Raw genomic sequence first — 23,760 nt, 5'->3', positions numbered from 1 at the left:
CGGTCTCTCCTGTTGACAACAACACCACTTTCAATAACCCAGAATTACGGCGACTTAAAATGTTGTTTGCGTCTGAAGAAACGGCGTGGAGGTCAATTTATATAGTTGTTCAGGAAATACTGTCATTATGTTCAGAGAGAAGAGAAAACACCAGAGAGATGAGGCCTGGATGCCAATGGATTTCCATCTAACACCGTCTAACACAAAGCGAGGCAGGATTCTCTGGAAAACAACAGCATGCTGCAGTCAACCAGGAGGCAAGGCGTTTACGTGGTCACAAAAATCAGATAACTGGAGAAATCAGATAACCCGGTAATCAGAGAATCCAAAACTCCGGGTTCTACATGTGCCAGTGCAGATTTTAGAGCAAGTGAAATATCTCCCCCTCCTTCAATCAGACCCAGCTGGAGAACCAGGTGGAGAATGACTGCACCTCCATGTTTGGACTTGGAGTCAAAGTGCCGTCCATGTGGCAGTGGTGTCTTGTGCTTGGTTGCCTAGTGGATACAGCACAGGCGTAGGAACTCAAAGGTCTAGGGTTCAAACTCAGTTGGCCATGTCTTCTTTTCTTTAGTAGTAAAGTCAAATATAAATAGTGAATAATCAGATTAAACAATAAACAAACAATAAATATTCTACCTGCTTTAGGCACTCAAAGAGCTTTACATCAAGGAACCACTCACCCATTCACACTCTCATTCACACACCAGAGTACGCAGACATTGGAGGCAAGGTGGGTGAAGTGTCAACGACAGTGTACAACTGGTGTTGAACCGCCGATCACAAGATGACCCGCTCTTCTATCTTTGTGACTTCAGTTTGGCCTCTTTGCCGTATTTTCCTGGTTAGTTTTGTGCACATATGTGAAAGATCAGAAAGAAATCAGATTGTATCACATAATGTATATCAGATTATGCTGTTTACATGCCTCGTCAATAATCTGAGAACTCAAGAAATCAAATTATGATCATATTTTAGAAAGAAAATAGTCTGGGGTATGGGACGGAAGGGGTAAATGATGCTGCTACTTATCAGTGCCCAGAGCCCAGAGCAACAACTTATCTGCTGGACACATATTTCCTCCCCCTCTGCTTGTACGATCTGATGTACTACTGACCTGCATTACAGAAACACCAGCAGTGCTTCAAATGTGGGAGGGCTTGACACTTTTCCCCCTTTTTTTTTCAGGTTGGGGCCTTGGCGGCTGCAGCAGGGTTACGCAAGTCCTTATCTTTCCCTCCATGCCTGCACCGGAGCACGGCCCGGGAACATCGTGTGAAGTGGCACTACACTTTTAAAATGACGCGGCTGTTCTTTGCACCGACTTCATGCTTGTGTATGTAATTACGTCAACACTGTGAGGCAGATAGGAGCGCAGTGCGAAAATGTGTAGGTTATGCAAGTTACAGAGGGTCCCAGCTGTGAACGGTGATTCTACTTTTGTGACAGTGATATGAGCGCTACAGTCCTGGTCACAGTGGGTTTGAGAGCACCGCCACATCGTTTGGCTGGAAAGTTCAATAAACCACTGCTTTTTCACAGTAATGGACCATATTAGGCTCAACAGCTGCGTGTCTGAGTAATCCTGCATATTCAGTCCATCTCCTTCTCGAGAGCTTAAACAATAGCCTCCACCTTCTGATGTCACAAGGTGGTATTCCTCTCAGCTTCATGAACATGCTGAGTACATTTCAACTCTCAAATTGCCTCCACATTGCCTAAAAAAAACGATGCCTTATGTTAAGATTTAGCAACTATCATTATTTATGTTTGTTTGTGCCTGATTTTTTTCATTTGTTTTGTCTTTCAGTATATTGTAATTTTAGCAAACATGTGTGGGAAAAGCGTTTGTGAGCAGTGCATCAAATTAAAAAGTCCTTTTATTAAACTAGCAGAAAGTTGCTGTTAATAATCCCGGGACATTGTTCTTCCCTGAAAGTTGTGAAAAGTGTTCATCCCTGCGAAGAATTGTAAGAAATGCCTTAGGAAAGTTTGAACTAGGGCTGCACAATATATCGAAAAAAATATCACATCGCGATATCAGGTGATGTAATATCAGTATCGCAAGAAGCCACGATATATCATAACATCCCTAAAGTCTTCATCTGACTGAGACCGACATAGTTTTTTGGAAACCAAAAAAATGCACCGAATTTATACAAAAGGTATAAAAGTTAAAAGTTTCAGTTAAACATTTCCTAATCTATTGAATGATAGTCTTGTTGTGGTGCTGCTGTAGTGTTTTTCAAGTGTTAAATGTTAGTGAAATATCACAGTAATACCGTTGTCGCAATATTGCACATCGGTATCACATATCGCATGTTACTTCAATATCGTGCAACCCTAGTGTGAACCAAAACGAACAATTTAAAATGTATGCGCTCCCTGTTTCATTGTTTTTTATTTTTTTTGAAATAAAAAAAATCAAAAAATCAGGTAAAAGCCCTTCAAGTCCATTTCGCTGTCTGCTGGCAACATTGGTGTTTTGTATAATATATAATATATTGTTGTATAACTTGAACTACAGTCAGTATGAAGAGTGAAAAAAAGTCTAAAAGTGTATAAATACTACATAAAGCAGAACCAAACCACACTTCATCATTTATTGCAATGGCTCCACTGCTGAAGCTTTGGGGCCCCTCACTGTCACTTTACCATGTTGCCCATTTTAGAGAAATCATATCAAGCGTATATCTGCACAGAGATGATAATACATCCCTAAGGCTATATCAGAACGATATTTAACAGTAATTTCATTGTAATGGAGTTTTTCTCAGCACAGCTTCATGTACAGAATGCATCAATGCTCCAAGATGTAAGAATGTAGAGACTCGATGACACCATAGGTTGCGTAAGTTCAATGGGGCCCACCGGTCTGGAGATCGTTGATAGCACTTATATAACATGGTGTACTACTGTAGTAAGTGTATAGGCATGGAACGTCACAACAGCTTATTTATTTTTATCTATACATGCATTTTATAGGGCTGCCAGCATTTGAATGGGCTTTTGTGAATCTGGAAAGCTTAGTCTCAAATTTCAAATGACACAATAATGCAATAATTTAAACAAAGGTTTGTCCTAGTAACACAAAATAGTGTGGCATCAATACAACATAGATAAACGCTTCATCAGTTTGTCTCCTCTGTGATCTGCCATAGCAAGTCTAGTCATGCCATTTCATTCAACGCTTGACTTCCAGGCGTATACAACAAATTCACGATGTAGGATTTTGGTGTAAGAGTACTGTGAATATTCATCAGTCCTCGTGTTACTGTGTACAGTCACTAATCCCAACATGTGTCTCCAATGCTAGCTTACCATAGAGCGACTACAGCAACACTCCCCTTCACCACAGTGACTCACACTGCGCCAAAAAGTGGAAATATGCTCTAAAAATACATCAAGAAGTGAAAAACAGTTATAAGACTTAAGGCACCACTGCATTTCTTTCATAATTTTCACCCCAGGATTTCAACCATAATACATATTGTGAGGTTTTTCAACGGTTTTCACTCTTTTATGAACTAAATATACGATAAGCATGAACCTGGTGCCAAGAGAGAAGAGAAAAGGTTGCTTAAAGTCAGGTCAAGACAAGTTCAATGTCGGAAAAAATATATATAAATGGAGGGTTTATGGTTATAATGCTGGCTTCCACTGATAGAAATCGTCGTTGTGTCCTTGGGCAAAACACGCTACCTGCCTTGGTTTATGATTGAAAGTGTAAGAGGGAGAAAGGTTCCTTGATGTAAAGCGTTTTGAGTTCCCAGTGTAGGTAAGCGCTGTCTAAATGTGAGGAACTACGTAATAATAATGCCTTACACTTGTATTGTGCTTTACAAGTCTGAGGTGACAAGCTGCTCAAAGTTCTGCACACTCAGTGATCCAACCACTAACTCACACCACATTCACACAGGCAGTGAGGCGTTTTGCCCAAGGACACAACAGTCTGTACCAGATCAGCTCTTACCAACTGAGTCTGGTCTTCCTCATTGTGGCAAATTATAAGTTTTATCATGTGTTATTACTGTCTTATGAATGTGTCCCTGCTTCAGGTTTGGGAGCATTACACTGTGCATCATCAGAGACTATCCATCCAGACGGAACAAGGAACCTGCCAGAACACACACCGAGAGGCTGAAGAACCGCTTTGACCATCAGGTGGTCAGGCTCCTGAACTCAAAGTAACAAAACAAAACACATGCACAAGAAGTCAGAGTATTTTTGGACAGTATGTTTCCTTCCTCTCTCTTTCTTTGCACATTTAACATGTGAGTATGACTGTATAACGATGTATGTATGTGTCGCAATACTACTTATTTTATCTTTTTTTTTTAAATAAAAGTGAGCTGACAGGTTCTTCTCATCCAAGTGCATTTCATTCTATTGTTACTGTGTTAATCTGCCTATGACAAATAAATCTAAATCTTACCTAATCTAATTAATCTTTGCACTTAATAAATAAGAATACATCTTCTACTCTGATTGAAAAAAAAAGTGTTGTTTGCAACTTTTTATTTTCAAAGGATAAAACTAATGCATTATTTTGTAGCTATAAAATGTAAGAGCTAAGATTTACCTATAAACTTGCACACCAGAGTTTTGAAAAGCACTCAAGTGGGGCACTTGGATTTTTAGCATGTGGTTTCTATATGTCGCCCTGACCCACTTTTCTATACAGAGCTTATGTAATGTTCTTTCACAGAGAGTTGTAAGAAGAAGAAAAAAGAAAGACTTCCTCCCCTCGCGGTCAGGACACACCCACAACTTGGTCTAAACTTGCTGAATTACATCATAACTCTATATATGTGACTGATCGCCATATGAAAACAACACAATCTGAGTATTTAGGTTAAACATGTGGCATTGCAGGTTTGGCTGTGAGATTTGTGCACATGAAAACCGCTCTGAACATTTTGTCCTCGGTGCAACATCTGACAGAAACATTTGTGTAGGCAGAGGAGGAGTAGGAGGAGGGCCGGGACAAGCAGTTGTCCTTTCATCAACTTGCATAACCTCATAAATACTATAGACTTTACAATTTCCCAAGATACAGCTTAATTTTGAGCAGATTGGCAAAGAACATTAGATTTGGACAACTGTTTCAACGTGCATTATGCTGTTATGCACTTTTTTGATCAAAGCAACAGAATGTACTGTTCCATTCTGCTGCCTCATGCATTTCGTCTTACCTCACAACAAAAGGTCCTGGGTTAGATTTCAGGATTGTAGTGAGTCAGGAGTTTTTATATTCCATGTGTCTGGGTGAGTTTTCTCCCTTCAACCCAAAACATGCACAATGGGATTATAATCTAGCTTGATACTTGAGCTGATAGATCAAGATCTGGACACACCTATGGCAAAAACCCACATTCAACCAAGATTTGAATTCTGTGTTGCAAAAAGTAATGGAAAACTCCAGGACTTGCAAACTGTGATGTTGCCTTGTCCTTCTAAAGCAGGACATAATGAACAGCCTTATTGAGTGACAATTTTGTATATTTGTTTACTTTTAATAGTGCATGTTATTGGCTAATTCATTTAAAACTGTATTTGCATTAATTTTGCAAATGATCTTATAAAGTCTCATCTCTGCTTATTGAGAACATTCAAAGATAGGCATACGGTAAAATGAAGGTGAGGAATATTGTCTGTCTGCCAACTGATGCTGGAACATGCTCCATCCACGGCTTTGAGAGTGGGAAGATAGATTACGCAATACTGCTCTTAATTGATTCGCAAGCAGAGGCCTGGCCAGGTAAAAAAAAAGCACATGACTGATAACGTTATAGTTTTCATCATATTACAGGAGTGTGGTGTGTGGAATACACTCATGGGAAATGATCTCATTCTGTTGGGTTTCAGTGACTTTCCTCTAATGGACAGCTTTTGAAGGAGTTTGAAATAAATAGTCCTGATTTTACATCATTTGAAACCACTGGATGTCTAAAAAATAGCCAATAACTGATTTGGTTGTCAGCCAGTTAAACCTTTAAGTATTCTCAAATCTACTTATGAATTGAAAATGTGCTTTTTTTTTCCTGCAATAGAAAAGGAAAGTCTTTTATTTATTTTCCTCTGCACTTTCACTTTGAAGGGGCTGTAGAACACATGGCTTCGACACAACAGAGCGTTTAGATAAGGAGGTGTGTTACACGGTCATGGGATCACCGCTTATCTATGCCAAATGTCGCCTGGGAGTGCGATAACGACTGTAGTAGACTCCATGTACCCTAACTCGGAAATGCCAGATAAAATGCAACATTGGGGACATGTGCGTTGACAGATTAAGCTACTTTTTATGCAAATAACCACGTGAGAATGTTGACATTTGAGGATTGTTTATTGACATGATACAGCCAAATGCAAGCATCCTCTTTAACAAATCTCTCATCAATAAAAGGCTGAAATAAGCAATAAATATTGTTGATATAAAAAAAAAAAAAGCAGCATTTCATGCCGTTTTAACAATTTACAAAAAAATAGCAGTCAGCCAAAGAGCTGCCAGGTAGAAACTTAAGGCAAGCGTTGGTATTGCTTCTTGCAAGTTGGATATGCAGGCTGTATGCTCTTGGTCGATCGAGGACCTGAACAGGAATAGAAGGTTGTATTATTAATGTGTTTATTAAAATGAGAGCTCAAGGCCAAAAGAGTCAATGGTTCACCTTTGTTGTTAGAGAGATTTTTGAATGTTATTGAGGATGTCCCCATAGACAAAGTTGAACAGCTGTTCCTTTGACTTGGTTCCATCTAGCTGCACTGTAAACACAAAGACACAACATTCATTTTGATTGTGATGAACATTACTGGCCTTGTACTGTATAATAATTTTGCTTTGACTCTTTGCTGCTGCTCGATATCAGATTGTTGGGGAAAAGGAACCAACTGATCCAAGCTGCAGCAAGTATGGTCTTAACAGAATCCAAGCTGAAACGTACAAACATCAACCGCAGTTGTCTCCATGATGGTCTTGTGTTTCAAGTACATGGGCCAGACATGACCGTCGAACAGGCCCGGCGGGTCAGGCACAGCGTAGTTTCTTGAGCTGAAAAACAAACAAAAATACATTAAATACAAGGCACTTCAATCTGTGGCTGACATGTTTCCTTCCAAGTCGACTACAGTATGTTCAACAAGTGTTCAGGGTTTAATAAGAGTTCCTGCACAATACTTTTTTGTTGCATTGCTGTAGAATAGACTGAAAATGTGGCAATCTCTAAATAAAAAGAGGTCATAGTGGATTTACACTTACCACCTCCTCTTTTTGCATTCTTCGTACGGGATGGAAATGAAGAAACGCTGGTTTAACACGTCGATCAAAGGTCTGCAAAAGGACACAGACATTGTAATTGCAACTTTATTTTCCCGCTAAACCAAAGAAATGCTTGGGCCACATGTGTAATTGCCGGCTGGACTAACCCGTAGGTGTAAAGCAGAAAGCCCTCCACAATCAGGATGTGAGTTTCCTCCTCCTTTTGGTCAGACTTGGGCACGATCTCGTCATCCAGGGTGTTATTAATGCCGTGAGACTTCTCGAACTTCACCGGGTTTTCCAGCCACGCGTAGATGGTGCTCATCATGGCGTCCATGTCCAAAGCAGTAATGACTACAGGGGGGGAAGAAGAGGGCAAGTGTGAGTAGAGAAATCACACAGTAATGAGAAAAAAAAGCTTGGATGAAAGGTTATGATGTAGAGGCATGCATTAGGACTGTTAGCCACAACAAAACAGCAGTGGATCACAAGCCAGGGCTATTATAGTCAGAGGGTTTTACATCCCTACTGTGAGGCACTTTGAAGAAAGTTTACATTTAGAGAGGATCATGTTTTTCTCCATTATTATTTTAAATGATGGTTTTTGAGTATTTTTATTGAAAAAAGGTGGAAACTGATCACCGATTTACATTTTTCCTAGATGTTCTCGTATTATGGCTGTACTGTCTGCTTAAAAACTTTATTGCCTTCACATCAAGTCCAAAAATGTGATCAATGTTGAGATGGGGATTTAAACCATATTAATTTCTTTTGCTAAGCTTTTATATTTACGTGGTTTTATTTCTTAATTTATTTTACACTTTAAATGGGCTCTAATTTGGGAAAGCACTGAAATCTAAAAGAAGGAAGTCAACTCATTTTAATAATGTACAGTATCCAAATGCACCAACTGCAGTGCAAACACAATTGAGGTTTATATGGGCTACCACAGCTATAATAAATTATATTAGTTCTATTATCAATTAAACCATTTTTTATCAGTCATCACTGCCATATAACAATGACTCACAAGATAAGATAACGCCTATGTAAACAATGAATCAACGTCTACATAGAGTTTAAGCCTTTGTTGCCTGGCACTGTTCATTAATGTTTATTATTAAGTGTTTATTACAGTGTGGAATTGCATTATTTCCATAGAACAAACAAAATCAAGGTATAAATGAAAAAATGGACTATGATAACCCTGGCATGAACAGGAAACAAACAGTCCCCACAAAACCCATGCTTACCATCATACTGCTTAAAGCCATCTTCGCCAACTTCAATTTGATCTTGTGGCTGAAACATACATTGATAAAATGTACCGAAGCACATACTACTTCTACTCCTCCTCCTCATTCTCATTCTACAATAACGTTCAGTGTTCTTATGGAGGGCCCTGGACCCTCAAGAGCACACTGTACAGGCACTATATTTAGTAGCAAAGGACGCCAAGCCTTTTAACTACCTAGCAACAATTCCTTCCAATTTTACAACACGGGACTTTTGGTGCAAACTCACCTTGAAGAAGTCATCCTGATGCACAACACAACAGTTTGGCAGGTTCTTGATCAGTCGGTTGGTGAGGGTGGTTTTCCCTCCGTTGGTAACGCTGGCGAAACAATACAATGGTCATTAAATGTGTCATAAAACGGTGATAAGGCAACAGATAGCTCAACAGGGAGAGTGAGCACGGGCAGTCAAAGTCAGTGCATGAATGCAGGCCGGCTCTGGAAATGCCCTTCACTCTGGGGCAGCTTTTGTCTGCTTACACCCATGGTTGACAAAGTGTGGCCAGCTGTAAAACTCTGTACTCCTTATAATTAGCTTGCGCATAGTTTACAACCAGTTTAAACACAATTTAGTCAATTTTATGTTCTAGACATTTTTTTTTTTCCTAGAATAAGTATCCCTGATTTGATCTGGACCAAGGCCTGGATATACTTGGGAGGTCCAATATTTTACTACATGGTTCGAGGGCCACACTTTGCACTGTTTAAGTTAATAAAATAGATATATAATAGTCAAATGAGCAGTCAGTCTATGTAGTTCAACATATATATAATTTTCACACACACAAAAAAAAAAGTGGTCCTTTTTGGGAATTTAGTCCTTAACCAGTTAGTAACCTACTATAACACCCCGTCACCCATTTCCCTCATCTTATCAGCGGGCCAACAGGCGCGCGCTACACTCAGCATTGGGCACGCATTTGTCAACAAACAGTCGAAACATCGAAATATGTTGCTATAACGACACTACAGATTCGTTACGTGACACAAACGTGAGATTTTAAGACAATCCCATTCAACAAATTCATGCATTTCCTGGTATTCCGAGTAGCACGTGGAGTAGGCCCGGGGAAGAGCCGGGGCGTTAGCTGTAGCAGCTCATTCATTACTAAAGGGGAAGTCGACTTACCCGCCGATGCCAATAATGTACTTCATGGTTGCTTCTCGTGGTGTGAGGCTTGGTTGCGATAAAGAGTCGTCAGGTGGGTAATGAAACCGGCACGGGAGCACAGTGATCAGACGTGGAACACTTATTAAAAGAGAAGGTTACTACAAAAAACGTCAACTACTCGATTCCTCCATGGCAGCTGTGTTGAGTTTTAACAAGGCAGAGACGGAGCGTGGCCACTCGGACGACGTCTTCCACCCAGAGAGGACGTGCGCGGTTCAGGAGCTGGTAGACATGCTGACAACGGAGCGAGGTGATTGGATATTTAAGCTTCCGAAGACCGCAAGGCCCCGCCCACACTGCGACGCTCTTTCCGCTGTCCGCGTGCGCCCTTGTCTTGCGCGCGCCAGACACGCCAGACCGCAGGATAACACAGGGTAACCATTGATGCCACACTGGATTTTAGTGGAGAAAAGGAGGCATAGATTGATATGCAAAAACCCCAAGAAGTTACGTAAGAGAAATTATAGGTATTTTTGTGTTGGCCTAAAAGTCAATAACCAACCAAAGCAGAACAGATGCGAATAACTGATTAGATACGTTTTATTATTAGGCGATAATAATGTATTTATTATTTTTATTTTTATTATTTTTTTTAATTTTATTTTTTTTATTTCTATTTTTATTTTTTGTTATTTTTTGTTTGTTATTTTTTATTATTATTATTATTATTATTATTATTATTATTATTATTATTATTATTATTATTATTATTATTATTATTATTATTATATATTTTTAGTTATTTATTTAGTTTTAATTAATAAAGCAAGCACTAATAAAACAGGCAGTGCTGCACACCTTTGAAAAAGTGGGGGGAAATGTCTACAAATGAACAAATGGGCTTATTATGAATGACAACATTCATACATTGCAAAAATACAATCACTTTGTAAATGGGTTGCCTATTTGGACCACGAATATTCAGAATGCAGAAACACATTTTTGATGATGGATATAGAGCTTTCAAACACTACTGTGAGCATACATGCAACTTGAAATATAATAACATTGCTTTGACCTATTTCGTTTGCAAAGTATGTAGCGCAATGTACTTAAGTTTTGCATAACCTTTTGAAAGGACTGGGGGGGAAATGCAGCATTTGCAGATGTGATGAATTGGTGACGTATTTCAATTTGGCCCATTTTGCTTAAACATTGCTTGAAACTAATGAATTGTTCTGGTTTTCAGAATCTCGCACTGTCTTGCTCTTTAAATCATGAACCATTGAAAACACTCTTGTTCATAGCCCGATTAATAGGCCTGTAAATATTTTGGATTTTGAGACTTTTTCCCCCCCCCTTGCACATTCTTGGTCATTTGTACCACTGTTTGGGTGAGTCTTACTTCAAAAACAGAGCTGCCGCAGGACTTTCCTCTCTGACCGCTGCACGGAGACGCCCTTTAATGGTTAGAGTCTGCATAAACTATTACATTTAAGGGGAAGGAATTGTGTGTGAGTCGTCTGCTGTTGGACTGTACTTGTGTTTTGACAACTGGGACAACCTGGTTATTTCCAGCTGTGAGTGCAAAAGGCCATAATGTTGTTGCACTGTTGGACACTCAGACATGTTTTGAAACCCAAGCAATAATAAAGAATGGCACCTGGATTCAGTGGTGAAGCTAAGATGCATGATTCACACCTCAAAACTGCAGCACTTCTGTAGTTTATTAGGTGGCATAACAAGGAGACATGTGGCCTTGTAGATTTCTTTCACATAGGCTATTTGCGTACATTTACTTCTGCTTCTTTGTTCTGTTGTTGGTAAATAAAAGTAGAAATGCTGTAGTGATGCAGGTTTTCCAGGATTTTACTCTTGCACAAGGAGGATGGCAGTGCATTACCTTTGTAAACGCACCATCTACAGGCGACTGGGGGAACTGCACTGTCTCGAGCGTTCATTGGTTTAGGCCGCAGCTGCCTCCCACATAAACCCAGGCTTTTTCACGACCCCACCAAGAACAATTTGTACTGTAGTGGCAAAAGTTTTAGTTTGTTGTTTGCGAATTTTGTAGGTAGGAAGCCAACTCGAGGCTTGAAGTCGCAGCGTCACAGCTTATGGGCTTAATTTTGTATGACGTGACTTGAGGGAAGATAAGTTTGTCATTGTATCTGGTTGGTTGACTTTTTACATCCTCTGTTTCAACAATTATTTTGTTGGTTTGAAAATGGGCATGTGAAGAAAAGTTGCAAGATTTATGTGGCTAACAACCACCCCTTTGTCTCATTTTCAAGCATTCCATCTTAAATCAGGTGGGTAGCAAAAGTAACTTTATAGTAGTGACCTAAATGTTGTTTTGATCACGTTTCTGTGGCATGGATTTTGCCCCGTGCACTTTACTACTGGCGCTAGAGCCCGACCATCAATATACCGGAGGCTGGACAGTGTTTAACTCACAGTGGGAGAAATACTTTGTAGCTTGTCCTAAGATGCACGAGGCTGCGAGTGACGTTAATGTAGAGAAGAGGAGAGCGAAGAGGAAGTGCTCGTTGTTGTCAGCGTGGTTCGTGGAGCACCAGCTGACCCCTTTTTTCTAAGAAGTTGTTTGTACGCAAGACACCAACTTTATCTTGAGGAACGCTGTTTTTGCGCCAGGCGGAAGATCAGGTCCAAAGATTTACGCATTCTGGATACTTCATTATTATAGTACTCAAGTAAAAATGTACCATATGTAAATGTAGTAAATGTAGTACTACTACGAATGAGTACTACTCGCCTCTGCTAATCAGCCACCATACTGCAATTGTTGGCAGTATAGGGGAAGTGTCTTACCAGAAAAACATAGGCAGCACACTTTGGGTAAGATTTGAACCAGCTATCCTATGGCCAGAGAGCTAATGCTTATTAATTCTCCCAGTTCAAACTGGGGCTAAGGGTAATTCCTATTGGCCCAATGGCTGACAGCCATTGATGTTATGTCACTGTAAGTTCATTTTGCAGAAGGGTCCTCCAGGTACATGTGCTGTATTGGGATCATTTTCCTGTAGATTTAAGCGCACTTAGTGTTTGCATTGTCTTTTGGAAGTAGCTGAAGCATCTTCTTCTGAAAGGCGAGCGGCAGGAGCAGTCAGTGGTTAAAAGTGGCTGTTTCAATTATACCTAAAAACAGAATCATGAAGACATCACACAAAAAATGCAGGCCAGATCACAATTCCATTTTTAAGACAAAAACGAGAGTAAAAAAATACTATGCACAGAAAAAGTATACATCTGTCCTTTTTTTTTTATTGATTTGAGCAACGCTTTGGTTTATTCATTCATATATATTTATTTAAAGGCACACTGTGGAACATTTTGGAAACTACTGTTGAAACTACTGCAATACAAAACTTGCTCGACACATAAAATGCTGTTTTTGCAGTAGGTGATCAAAGAATGGATTTGGATGAGGACCTAGCCTATTTAAATTTCATATTTATGTTGTTTATTTGATCGGGACAGCACTTGTAAACACACCACACCAGATTGTAGCCTTAAGGCCCTTTCACACCAACGCAATAATCGCCGGTCGGGAGTAGTTGGCCCGGTTTTGGCTGACTGTTTGGTTTGGACAGCACCGTAAATTAGTGTGGCAGGCTGGCCATCGAATCAGCTGAATATTAGAAGGAGAGCTTTTCTACTGTGTCTTTGAGTTATTAAACTCTAAATTTGGCTCCCTCGCACTGTTTAATCAGTTAGCCGGAAAGATATACAGATTTCTTTGTGACATAAACAGAAATAAAAGGTGACGGGACTCTCTGAATACAATTCACTTGCCAGAGACTACCACCACACAGTGTTGAACGGCATTTTGTTTACAGTTTACCACTAAATGCATATTACAATCAATATGCACACGTGCACTATGCATAATGTGCACAGTGCAGCGACAGTGCGTCAGGCTGGTGTGAATCCTTCTTTAGGCTAATTTCATTTGTTTCCCCCATCGCATGGATTATCCCGTGTAACCTCTGTATACGTTTGAGTTGAGCAACCTCCATGATACCTTTTGGTTAGAGAGTACATACAGACGCACTGCACCACCGTTGCCCCAACCACTTAATCCATACTCGCACGCAAGCTTTACCATAAATGTTTTGCATTGTCACTGTATCTTTCATTACAATTGCAATATATGTAGGGCAGTTATCTGCAGTTTTATTGGTCAGAATCTGTGCCACTCACTTTGGCAGCACTCAGTCCACAATAAAACTATATAAAACACATGTATTACACAATCGAGAGTCTGGCCTCTTTGGACGTCTTCACACAATTTCACAGCTCCTCGTGGTTTCGCCCCAAATGTTAAGCTGCTTTGGAGTTTTCTGACCTCAGGAATGAAACGGAAGAAGCCAAAGCTGTGTTTGAGTTTGTCATATTTATATTTACACTGCAGTTCATTGAGTTTGTGAGGCTCCGAGTCGTCCAGGGGTTAAGACGTTGTGTTGTTTCTGCGTTTAGTTTTCATGTTCTCCCTTTCATGTGATATATTAGACACGGTAGGTTTAGACAGGACTTGGTGTAAAGGTGTTAAGCAATAACATTTAGGCGTGCACCATCCTGTTTCATCATCAACCTTTTAAAAAGAAAGGATGAATACATTAACCATCACACGCCATCAAACTTGATAAGACTTGTTATAACTTTGCATGTGTTTATTTATCCAGGCTGGGGACTGGTATGTATAGGCCTACACTGTACACTTTGGGGGTCATTTAACAAAACAGGTGCAAGATGGAAAACAGGATATTGCTTTTTATGGAGATGTTACACAGACTTTAGCATTTGAAATTGCCCGTATTACAGTATTCCAGCCCCAAATCTGATATGTAAATAGAAGCTGCGTTTTTCAAGAGGTTGTTCATTGTCGTACTCATTATTATTGTGTAAAAAGCTTAAAAAGTCAGTTTACTGTGCAGACGTCAATATGAAGCACACGTGATTGAAACTGCAGCATTCGGATCATTGCACACTTCACTGGCCACAATCTGAGTTGATACAGATAGACAAGCATTTAATTCCACTTTATGGCTACATCACGGTTTAAAGGGGAGAGAGGAGTGTGACAGAGACGTGACTGCAGTAGAAAGAGCAGCATGTCCAGGAACAGGGCCCCTCTCAGCTCCCTGTGAGGTATTAACTACAAGAACAGAGCAATTATCATAAAGCAGCTAATTCAACAGCATGCCAGCAACTGTACAGAACATACAGTATATGCTTATGGGGAGAACATGCAAACTCCACACAGAAAGTAACCTGAATATTTCTGTTTGTGAGGCGAGAGTGATTTCAAGGGAAGGGTCCTTAAACTGAGCACTTAAAACATTTTTTTTTTTTACTGCACACACATGTTTCAATGAATATGGCTATAGGCTAAAAACTGTTTTCAAGACTTTCAAAATGTAGGCACTCTTGGAGGGCCCCTTCATGCACTCTGAGGGTCTGTCACTTCATGTTTATAAACTGGCTTAAGCCATAGGATCCTCCTTAGTATTTACCTCATATCTGGAGACACAAAAAGAATATGTGTATGAAATAGTTAACAGACCTTTGATGTTTAAATGATTTCCCCATATCTCCTCCAGTCAGCAGTGAAACAGTCAGCACAGTTTCACTTGACATAAATTACCTTAGCAGACGTATGCCACATGCATTCATCACTATAAAATCTAATCAAGTGTTAAATTTGGCAAGTAAAAAAAAGTTTAGATCGATAATTGATGTAGTTTAAGCTGAAAAAGACTAAAAGGCTAAATACCCTTGCGTTGTTAAATTTATCAATGTGAAAAAATTCACAAAATCAATTATAGGTTTATAGGTTTTATGAGTTTGACATAAAACTAATCTAAATGAAATGTGTGGTAAACTTAAATACAATTTGACACCTACATGAACAAGCTGTAGACCTGTAACAATTGTTGTACTTGCTGTTTTTTCTTTTTTTCTTTTCTGTTTGTCAAGAAAAAAAAGAACATTTAAAATAAATAGTTACAAAAAAAATCTAATCATTGTCACCACTGAACTTTTATTTGTAAAACTATATAACAAATAAATGGCTTTCATCTTCACTACAAGGTAATAGACAGTTTTTCATAGAAAACACAAGGCATCACGTTGGAGAAAGATCAATGAGATGTTCCAAATGGATTGACATAAGCATTGACTTTCTCTGAAAAGCATGACGCAGGCTATTGTCATGCTTGACATTTTCTGGTTAAACAACTGAGGCCACACTAGAAGTCACATCCAGACGATCTTTTTTCTGTCGGTGTCTCGTGGTTGTCAAATCAAATGTTAAAATTTGGTGTAAACGCTCATGACTTGGTTTGACGTATATGCTGACACCTTCTTACACAACTGTCTCCTGAAAAATGTTATTACACCTAAAAATTCTGAGCAATAAATGGTTTATCTTTAAACTTTACATTGGTTATTTTATAAGCTCCACAGCCTGTTTTACTGTTTATTGTTGTCTGACCCATCCTTCAGTGCCGCTGCAGGGGCAACCTGTGAGGCACAGTGCAGCGCCTGAGGAACCAGATCTCAGAGTTGAATGAATTAAAATGTATTGTCCCTCTCGCAGAAATTTGTTCTGGGCATAGTGCAGATGCAGGCAGCTGACAATAAAACACATTTAATATCATAATTTGAAAACCGCACTGCTTAAGAGAGCTACATTATAAATCTAAGACATCTCCAGACTGTGTTGACTCGTGCTAACCCCACTAGGTCAAAGAAGCGCATGTCAAATGGTAAACGATGAAGAGATAAAATGTCTGAGAAACGTTTCCTGAAGGAGAGCTGCTCCAAGCTCCTCTCATGACACAGTCTTGGGACTGTCCCAAGAAACTCGTGTAATGGAGAGTTTCCACACTGTCGCCAATGTCTCTTCTTGTGATGAATGTGTTGCATGAGGACAAGAGATTCTTATAGTTTAATGAAGCATATAAAGAGTTTTACAAATTATTAGGCAAATGACAGTTTGTCAGATTTTCTAGATTTTCTAAATTTCCAACTCAAATGACAGTCCACATAAATTCCAAGTCTTTAACTGTTAGAGGATCATTTGAATGTGATTGAAAAACTTCCCAGTGAAAACAGTACATTTTTCAAAAATAAATATAATGTAAAATGTACTGTTCCAAATGATAATACACAACAGCATTTCAATACATTTTATAGGCTGTAAAGAATTGATAATGGTAATTTGTTGCAGCATTAGGAGGTCACAGTTACTGAAATCAAAAGTTATTTCAATCAAAAACATCTTAACAGGTCAAGTTATATTTTAACATAGGACTCTTCTTTGAGCAGCTTCAAAATTCTGAAATCCATTAAACTTGTGAGTTTTTGGAGCGTTTCTGTTTGGATTTCTTTGCAGGATGTCAGAATAACCTCCCAGAGCTGCTGTTTGGATGTGAACTGCCTCATAGAAGTTCTTTTTGTTGAGGCTCCAAAGGTTCTCAATAGGGTTGAGGTCAGGGGAGGAGGGGGTCCACATCATGAGTTTCTCTCCTTTTATGCCCATAGCAGCCAGTGATGCAGAGGTATTCTTTACAGCATAACATGGTGCGTTGTCATGATGAAGATGATTTTGTTCGGGGAAAAAACGGCTCTTCTTTTTGTAGCATAGAAGAAAGTGGTCAGTCAACTCCACATATTTTTCAGAAGTCATTTTCACTTCTTCAGGGATCCTAAAGGGGCCGACTAACTCTCTCACCATGATTCTGGCCCAAAACATGACTCTGCCACCTCTTTACTGACGTCACAGCCTTGTTGGGACATTGTGGCCATTCACCAACCATCCACTACTCCATTGATCTGACCATCCAGGGTTACACGGCCTCATCAGTGAACAAGACTGTTTGAAAATGAGTCCTCATGTATTTCTGAGCCATTTCTGCTCATGAGCAATTAACAGCAATTAACATATCTAGTCCAAGGCATTCAACTACTTCACGCTTTTCATCAGCAGAGAAATCCTTTTTCTTCACTTTATTGCTTGAAAATTGCCTTTGTCAGTAGTTTTTCCCTTAACTGGGCTTACCTGACAGCTAATTATCCCTGGTGTCTGAGATTGTTGTCAGTGATTCAAAGAGCCCTGAAACACAAAACCCTCCATGACGGTTTTACAATTCCTGACCAAAAAAAGTTGGCACAAAAACAGGCCACTTGTGCTAATATTTGTCAGACTGCCTCTTGATTACAGCGCACATTCGCTGTAGCATTGTTTCAATAATATTATGGGAAAGTGTGACCACAACGCAAAGCCTTCTCCAGCACATCCCGAAGACTCTCAAATTATGCTGATCATGCTCCCTGAACCAATTAGGAAAGAAGCAATGCATTGATGGAATAACCTGGCCATTCAGGATGTTCAGCTGATTCTTTGGGTACATAGTGTTGCCGAATCTAAGTTTAGACCTGACCAACTACAGAAACCCCAGATCAGAACAGTTATTTAAAGGAACAGGCCACTGTTTTTCCATACTGAGATATGTTCTTACCTGAGCTTAGACGAGTTGATGCGCACCTGTCTGGTCTTTGTGTGTGCGCTAAGTCAGGCAAAAAGACCAATGATGTTGTTAGCATTTCGCCTCTCCTCTTCTCCATATGGGGCCAAACGGGCGTGAAGTTAAAAGTGACTAAGCTCTTCTACGTTTTCCCTATTTAAATACGGTTACGTGAGTAGTTACACGATCCAAGTATAGTTCCACAAAATTAAACATGTCCACTGTTTTAAGCAAATACAAAGGCACTACATTGTAAGGCGTAATAACACCTTAGGAGCACTTCGACGTCCATGCAGTAATATCTTCACTCCAATTGAATTCTCTGAATGTAACTACTCATGTAACCATATTTTCAGGTGAAACTCGGATAATGAGAATTTCGTTCAAAAGTTCATTTCTGTCTGTTATTCATCTTAAAATGTGAAACTAATATATGATATAGACTCATTACATGCAGAGTGTCATATGTCAAGCCTTTGTTTGTTATAATTTTGATTATTATGGCTTACGGTCCATTTTCAAAATATTCTAATTTTATGAGATGTTTAATTTGGGGTTTTTACAACCTGAGCCATAATAATACAAATTATAACAAATAAAGGCTATACATAACTTACTTTGCATGTAATGAGTCTATCGTATACAAGTTTCACAGTTTAAGTTGAATAACAGAAGTGAATGCACGTTTTAACGATATTCTAATTTTCTGAGTTAGGGGAAAACATAGGGAAAAATAGGGAAAACAAGGAAGAGCTTGGTCGCTTCTAACTTCACCCCCGCTTGGCCCCATAGAGGAGAGGAGAGGCTAAATGCTAACAACATCTTTGGTCTTTTTGCGTGACTGAGCGCACGCACAAAGACCAGACAGGCAGAAAAACAGTGGCCTTTAAGACTTTTTTTTTAGTCAAGCAGTGCATAAATGCACAATGAAGTGAATCAGGTTTTTACCAATGCTTTACAAATGTAACGTACAAGGTGAAGTTAGTTTTTATGCTGAAAGGACAAGTAAATTGGATTCAAAGTGCTCAAAATTTACCCAAAATGCATTTTTTTTTAATCATAAAATGTTAACATTAAAGTGATTTGCGAGATATTTCACTGCAATCATGGCCTCAGTGCTGTCCACTATGCTAAAGATTGTATTTTTAATGCAGTGGTGGTGGTGGTGGTGGTGGTGCGACCTTCAAGTTTTAAGCCTCTGCTGCCCCCTTCTGGATGTTACAAATACACACGTTTTCAAGTCTGAGCAGTTTAGTTTTTTACTGTAGTGATCAGGGCTGGGACGATCCACTTTTGTCACGATGCATTAAAATACTTAGGGGCCGATCCGCTACGTTTTGAGACACAGTAAGTAATTATGAAAAGAAACATGTTTACCTTAAAACGTGTAAAAAGAAAACAGTCATGCGTTCAAAGTTTATAAAACAAATGCCATTTGACATTTATTGAAGTGTTGAGATCGAAAAGTGCATTAACACAAAATGTAACAAAGTGCTGTATAACTGTTCTGGAAAACCAAGAAGTAACGATAAAAATACCCCCAAACACAAGTATTGAAGTTATTGTGATACTTGATAAAGTATCAATTCTTGGTATTGCAGCAAAGCATTGCGATCCAACTCCGATCCGATCTTTTGTCCCAGCCCTAGTGGTTACAAAGCAGAGTTTTTGCCTCCATGGTAGCGTTTGACATGACACTTGTAACTGTTTCGAGTCCAGAACACTTTGTCACAGGCCTCGCAGGGGCGCAGCACCTCTTTCGTGTGCAGATTCATGTGGTCTTTGAAAACTATGATATTTTTAAAAACCTTTCCACAGTGTTCACACTCGTGCCTCTGCCCGGTGTGCGTCCTCTCGTGCTGTTTGAGAAAACTCGGAGACAGGAAGACTCTGGGACAGTCCTTACAGCTGTGCACCTTCCTCCCCGAGTGCAGGCGCAGGTGCAGCCTCAGCTTCAGCAACATGGGAAACGTCTCTCCACATTTGACACAAGTGAAGATTTTACTCATCGGGACGGGCGTGGCAGAATTGTCCTCAGCGCGGCCCCCTTCTGATGGAGCATTTATCTGAAAGAAAGGCAACAACTTTATAAAAGGTTTCTAGAGAATGACATAAATGTATCATTAGCATTTTATTATGGGACATATTCCACATGTATGAAGGTGCTGTACAGTGAAAATGATCCCATACCACAAAATGTAATCCTGAAATAAGTTCAAGGAATCTGTCCAAAGAGCAAGATTTATCCACAAAAAGATGTCATCACACTCAGAACTAGCATTATGAACAGATTTCTTCAAATTAATTAATCAAATCAAGGTCAATTTAATTATTTCAAAAGAATTGTATGAAGATTACATTTTGCAGTGCATTGGTTTAAATCAATAGAGACAATGCAGCCTTTCTCCTTACACGTTTTTTTTTCTGGTCGTAAAATCAAACTTGTTTTGTTCTTCAGTATATTTTAGGACACATTTGTGAGAACAAAAAGTAGTGCATAGGTATGTAGTACACAGTTACATGTACTAAAGTAACTGTACTTTTGTACTTTTGCAAGTAGTTTTTTTATACAGTACTTTTAATTTTTTGTTGTACTTGAGTAATATTAAAATGAAGTGATGATCTGTAAAAAAAAATAGTAACTGTGACTAAATCTTTAAGTGAAAAACAAATCTTGATTTTGATGCATAAAATAGATACATTTTGTGTTTTGCTACTTACTTCCCCATAATGATTTTTTTTTATAGGTTTTTTATGGTATTTCCATTACAAACAATACAATTTTCACCTTCGTTCAAGTTTTGTTTCTCATCATTTGTCAAGTATTTTTTTACTCTTACTTGAGTATTTATTTGGGCCACTACTTTTTACTTCTACTTGAGTAAAAATATTTTAAAGCAAAGTGTTTCGGCTAATCCACCCATTATATTATAAAGTCTTTCTATCCACTGTGAACAAACTGGCTGTTGTTGATGACAGTAAAGCTCAAATAGAAAATGCACAGAAGAAATTAGTTAAAGCTGCAGTGGAGCATATTTTGGACCAGGATATTTGTATTTTAGTTGAACTTGCTGTATATAGTAACACTTTTTGATGCCCTGCAGAAACCCTGCTTTAAAAAGTACCACCATATTAATTCTACACACCTCCGCTGATGTCACCAGTTTGGCGGTGTGCTGCAGCATGTGCGTCCTCAGCCCAGACTCCGACCTGTAGGTTTTCCCGCAGTCCGGACACGTGCACAGCTGCTCCGGCTCGGCGTGGACGTACCTCCTGTGATTGGACCGCGTCTGTGGGCTGCCGAAACCCTTCCCGCACAGATCGCACACGTACGGCCGCTCTCCGGAGTGCGAGTTTCTGTGCGTGTTGAGAAGGTAACTGAGATGAAAACACTTGCCACACTCCTCACACCTGAAGGGTTTCTCGCCGGTGTGAACGCGCTCGTGGCGGATCATGTGCGACGGTTTGAGGAAATTCCTGCCGCAGTATTTGCAGATGTTTGGTTTGCGGTGGATGCGTCCGTGGATTCGAAGCTTTTTGGCATCGGTGAATTGCTTTCCGCACTTGTCGCAGGTGAGGTCAGTTTGCTCCTCCTTCTTAACCAAAGCTGCATTCTTTTCCTGCAAAGAGACAAAAAGAAAAGTTTTGTTACCGTGCAACTACTAGAGAACAATTTGGAAAAAATATCTATAATATGGAAAAAAACGTGGACAGCTTGGTTTATGTTTTAAAATCTCTTAGAATTACTCAAATGAGACTACAAACAACAGGGTCAGCAGGTTTTGATGGATCTTGACTATTTTGTTATATTAAACCTGGATATTAAACCTTAATTATTTCAGCCACTGAAATTTCATATTTATGACCAGGTGTGTCACAATAAATACTACATCAACTTATCTTTCAATAAATGACAGACAAGTGATATATTTTTGGGCTCAATATTTATCTAAAGTATTTTTATTATATTTTTGTCCTATTTGAACAATTTTACTGAAGTAAAGAGTGTTTAATTGTGTTTCTTCTTTATTACACCTTGCTTTATTGAAGATATGCTAATGCACACATCTAAAACAGGGGATTATTTCCTTTTCTTTTTTTCCTTGAGTTTCAGTGGCACAAAACGGTCTTCAATAATATTGTTTATTGCTTTGTATTATTGTATTTTGTCACGATTACAGTGACAGTGTGACCGGCCTAATTGTTACTTTTCAAATTGCAATTATAAGTCAATAATAATTCATCTTGCAGCTCTTTTTATAAATTGATGTGTATAAATTGTAGTTTGTACTGCTACAAACTACAAACTGCTACTGAATTAGCGAGGCAGAACAATGTATCCATTAGGAATACATTGTTATTATCATCTACTTTTTTATATGCACAGTTTATAGGGAAAAGGAAAACCTAATAAGTATTTTCTTTCGTAATACTTGCCTTCAGAGCCTCCTGCAGCTGGTGCCGTTTTAACGCCGTTTTGCTCTTGTACGTTTTGCCGCAGTTGGCGCACACGTTTGGCCTGGCGTCGGTGTGGACAATTTGGTGAGTCTTGAGGTTGGACGAAGAGGTGAAAGTGCTGCCGCAGGTGTCGCATTTGTACGGCTTTTCCCCGGTGTGGATCCGCTCGTGCTCGCGCAGCTTGAACTGTTTGAGAAACGTTTTGCCGCAGAGTTTGCAGGCGTGGACTGTTTTCCCGGAGTGAACGTGCTGATGCAGTTGAAGGTCTTTGGAAGAAGTGAAAGTCTCTCCGCAGGTATCACAGGAGAACGAGTCCACTCTGTCTTCATCCGAATGATCGAGTATTGAAGTGTAGGAAGAGATGGGAGTCAAACAATCCTCTTCTTTCACCGTGATCTTCAACAGTGCAGCGTTATTATCCTGCAAAGAAAGTGACACAACAGCTGAAATCAGAACTTAAGGCAAATCCACTTCCACAGTCTGTCACGGGCACATTCTAAGCTATCATTGGGCTAGTTCAGGGAGCACAAGACACCCTTCATCTCTCCTTATCAAAACAATAGCACAACAAACGTGAGCTGTAATCAAAGCTAAACCTTGCCCAACACATTTATACATATTCATTATCTTTTCTTCACTGACCTCACTTGATGTCACAGACTGGCGTTTAGGCTCCTTCTCCTTTTTCATGTGCACGTTGTAATGTCGAAGTACATGAGCCGGACTCCGAAAGAGTTTCCCGCAGAAGTCACAGCTGTGCAGTTTCCTGCCCGAGTGAAGGAGCCCGTGCGACTTCAGTGACAGCGAATCAAGGAAAACCTCTCCACATTTGTCACAGGGGAACAGGGTGGCTGACGAGGTCTTCCCTTTCTCCATCTTACTGCCGTCGGTTTCTGTGCAAAGATGTTACGGAACAGTTTGTAAAAGTAGTAGCAGAATACATGCAATGCAACACTAATCACTTTACATGTTCTCATTTTATGTTTATTTGTTATGATATTGGACTGAATATGTTTTTTGTTCTTACCAGAATATGAAATCTAGGTTATTATCCCCACTGCTGTCAGACTGTACAATAAGACTGTGAAG

At 39.5% G+C, this 23,760-nt stretch overlaps 3 protein-coding genes across 3 annotated transcripts in view; 1 reads left to right on the top strand and 2 right to left on the bottom strand.

The window, feature by feature from the left end:
* cUnh15orf48 (chromosome Un C15orf48 homolog) overlaps window positions 1-19,476 on the top strand; it is a 64,723-nt gene extending 45,247 nt beyond the window's left edge. The window contains exon 5 of the transcript XR_013792796.1: window positions 19,461-19,476. The gene's annotated coding sequence lies outside the window, so the exon portion shown is untranslated. The remainder of the gene's footprint in view (window positions 1-19,460) is intronic.
* On the bottom strand, window positions 6,328-9,952 carry mibp2 (muscle-specific beta 1 integrin binding protein 2). The gene is made up of 8 exons (XM_079555630.1): window positions 9,680-9,952; window positions 8,780-8,870; window positions 8,509-8,557; window positions 7,423-7,609; window positions 7,256-7,327; window positions 6,942-7,048; window positions 6,669-6,762; window positions 6,328-6,590 (listed from the first exon to the last, which is right to left on the bottom strand). The coding sequence occupies exons 1-7, from the start codon at window positions 9,703-9,705 to the stop codon at window positions 6,677-6,679; spliced, it is 618 nt and encodes a 205-aa protein (XP_079411756.1). The 5' UTR covers window positions 9,706-9,952; the 3' UTR covers window positions 6,328-6,590; window positions 6,669-6,676.
* A 282-nt stretch (window positions 19,477-19,758) lies between the features above and the next one.
* Window positions 19,759-23,560, bottom strand: LOC306962348 (uncharacterized protein). Its single transcript, XM_079555467.1, has 4 exons — window positions 23,314-23,560; window positions 22,651-23,091; window positions 21,360-21,833; window positions 19,759-20,279 (listed from the first exon to the last, which is right to left on the bottom strand). The coding sequence occupies exons 1-4, from the start codon at window positions 23,545-23,547 to the stop codon at window positions 19,866-19,868; spliced, it is 1,563 nt and encodes a 520-aa protein (XP_079411593.1). The 5' UTR covers window positions 23,548-23,560; the 3' UTR covers window positions 19,759-19,865.
* Window positions 23,561-23,760: the final 200 nt, after the last annotated feature.

This window comes from Gobius niger (genome assembly GCF_951799975.1).
Source record: "Gobius niger genome assembly, chromosome: 4".
Classification (NCBI taxonomy): Eukaryota; Metazoa; Chordata; class Actinopteri; order Gobiiformes; family Gobiidae; genus Gobius; species Gobius niger.
Note: the sequence above shows the minus strand (reverse complement) of the source record. Positions and strands in the feature narration are given on the sequence as shown.

Coding starts and splice junctions, on each gene's coding strand:
- mibp2 (XM_079555630.1), bottom strand. CDS start 9,705: ATGAAGTACATTATTGGCATCGGCGG. Junction 8,558..8,779: donor ATCAGGATGACTTCTTCAAG/GTGAGTTTGCAC, acceptor TGTATGTTTCAG/CCACAAGATCAAATTGAAGT. Junction 7,049..7,255: donor GAATGCAAAAAGAGGAGGTG/GTAAGTGTAAAT, acceptor TTTGTTTTTCAG/CTCAAGAAACTACGCTGTGC.
- LOC306962348 (XM_079555467.1), bottom strand. CDS start 23,547: ATGGAGAAAGGGAAGACCTCGTCAGCCACCCTGTTCCCCTGTGACAAA. Junction 21,834..22,650: donor AGCTGCAGGAGGCTCTGAAG/GCAAGTATTACG, acceptor GTCTCTTTGCAG/GAAAAGAATGCAGCTTTGGT. Junction 20,280..21,359: donor AACTGGTGACATCAGCGGAG/GTGTGTAGAATT, acceptor CCTTTCTTTCAG/ATAAATGCTCCATCAGAAGG.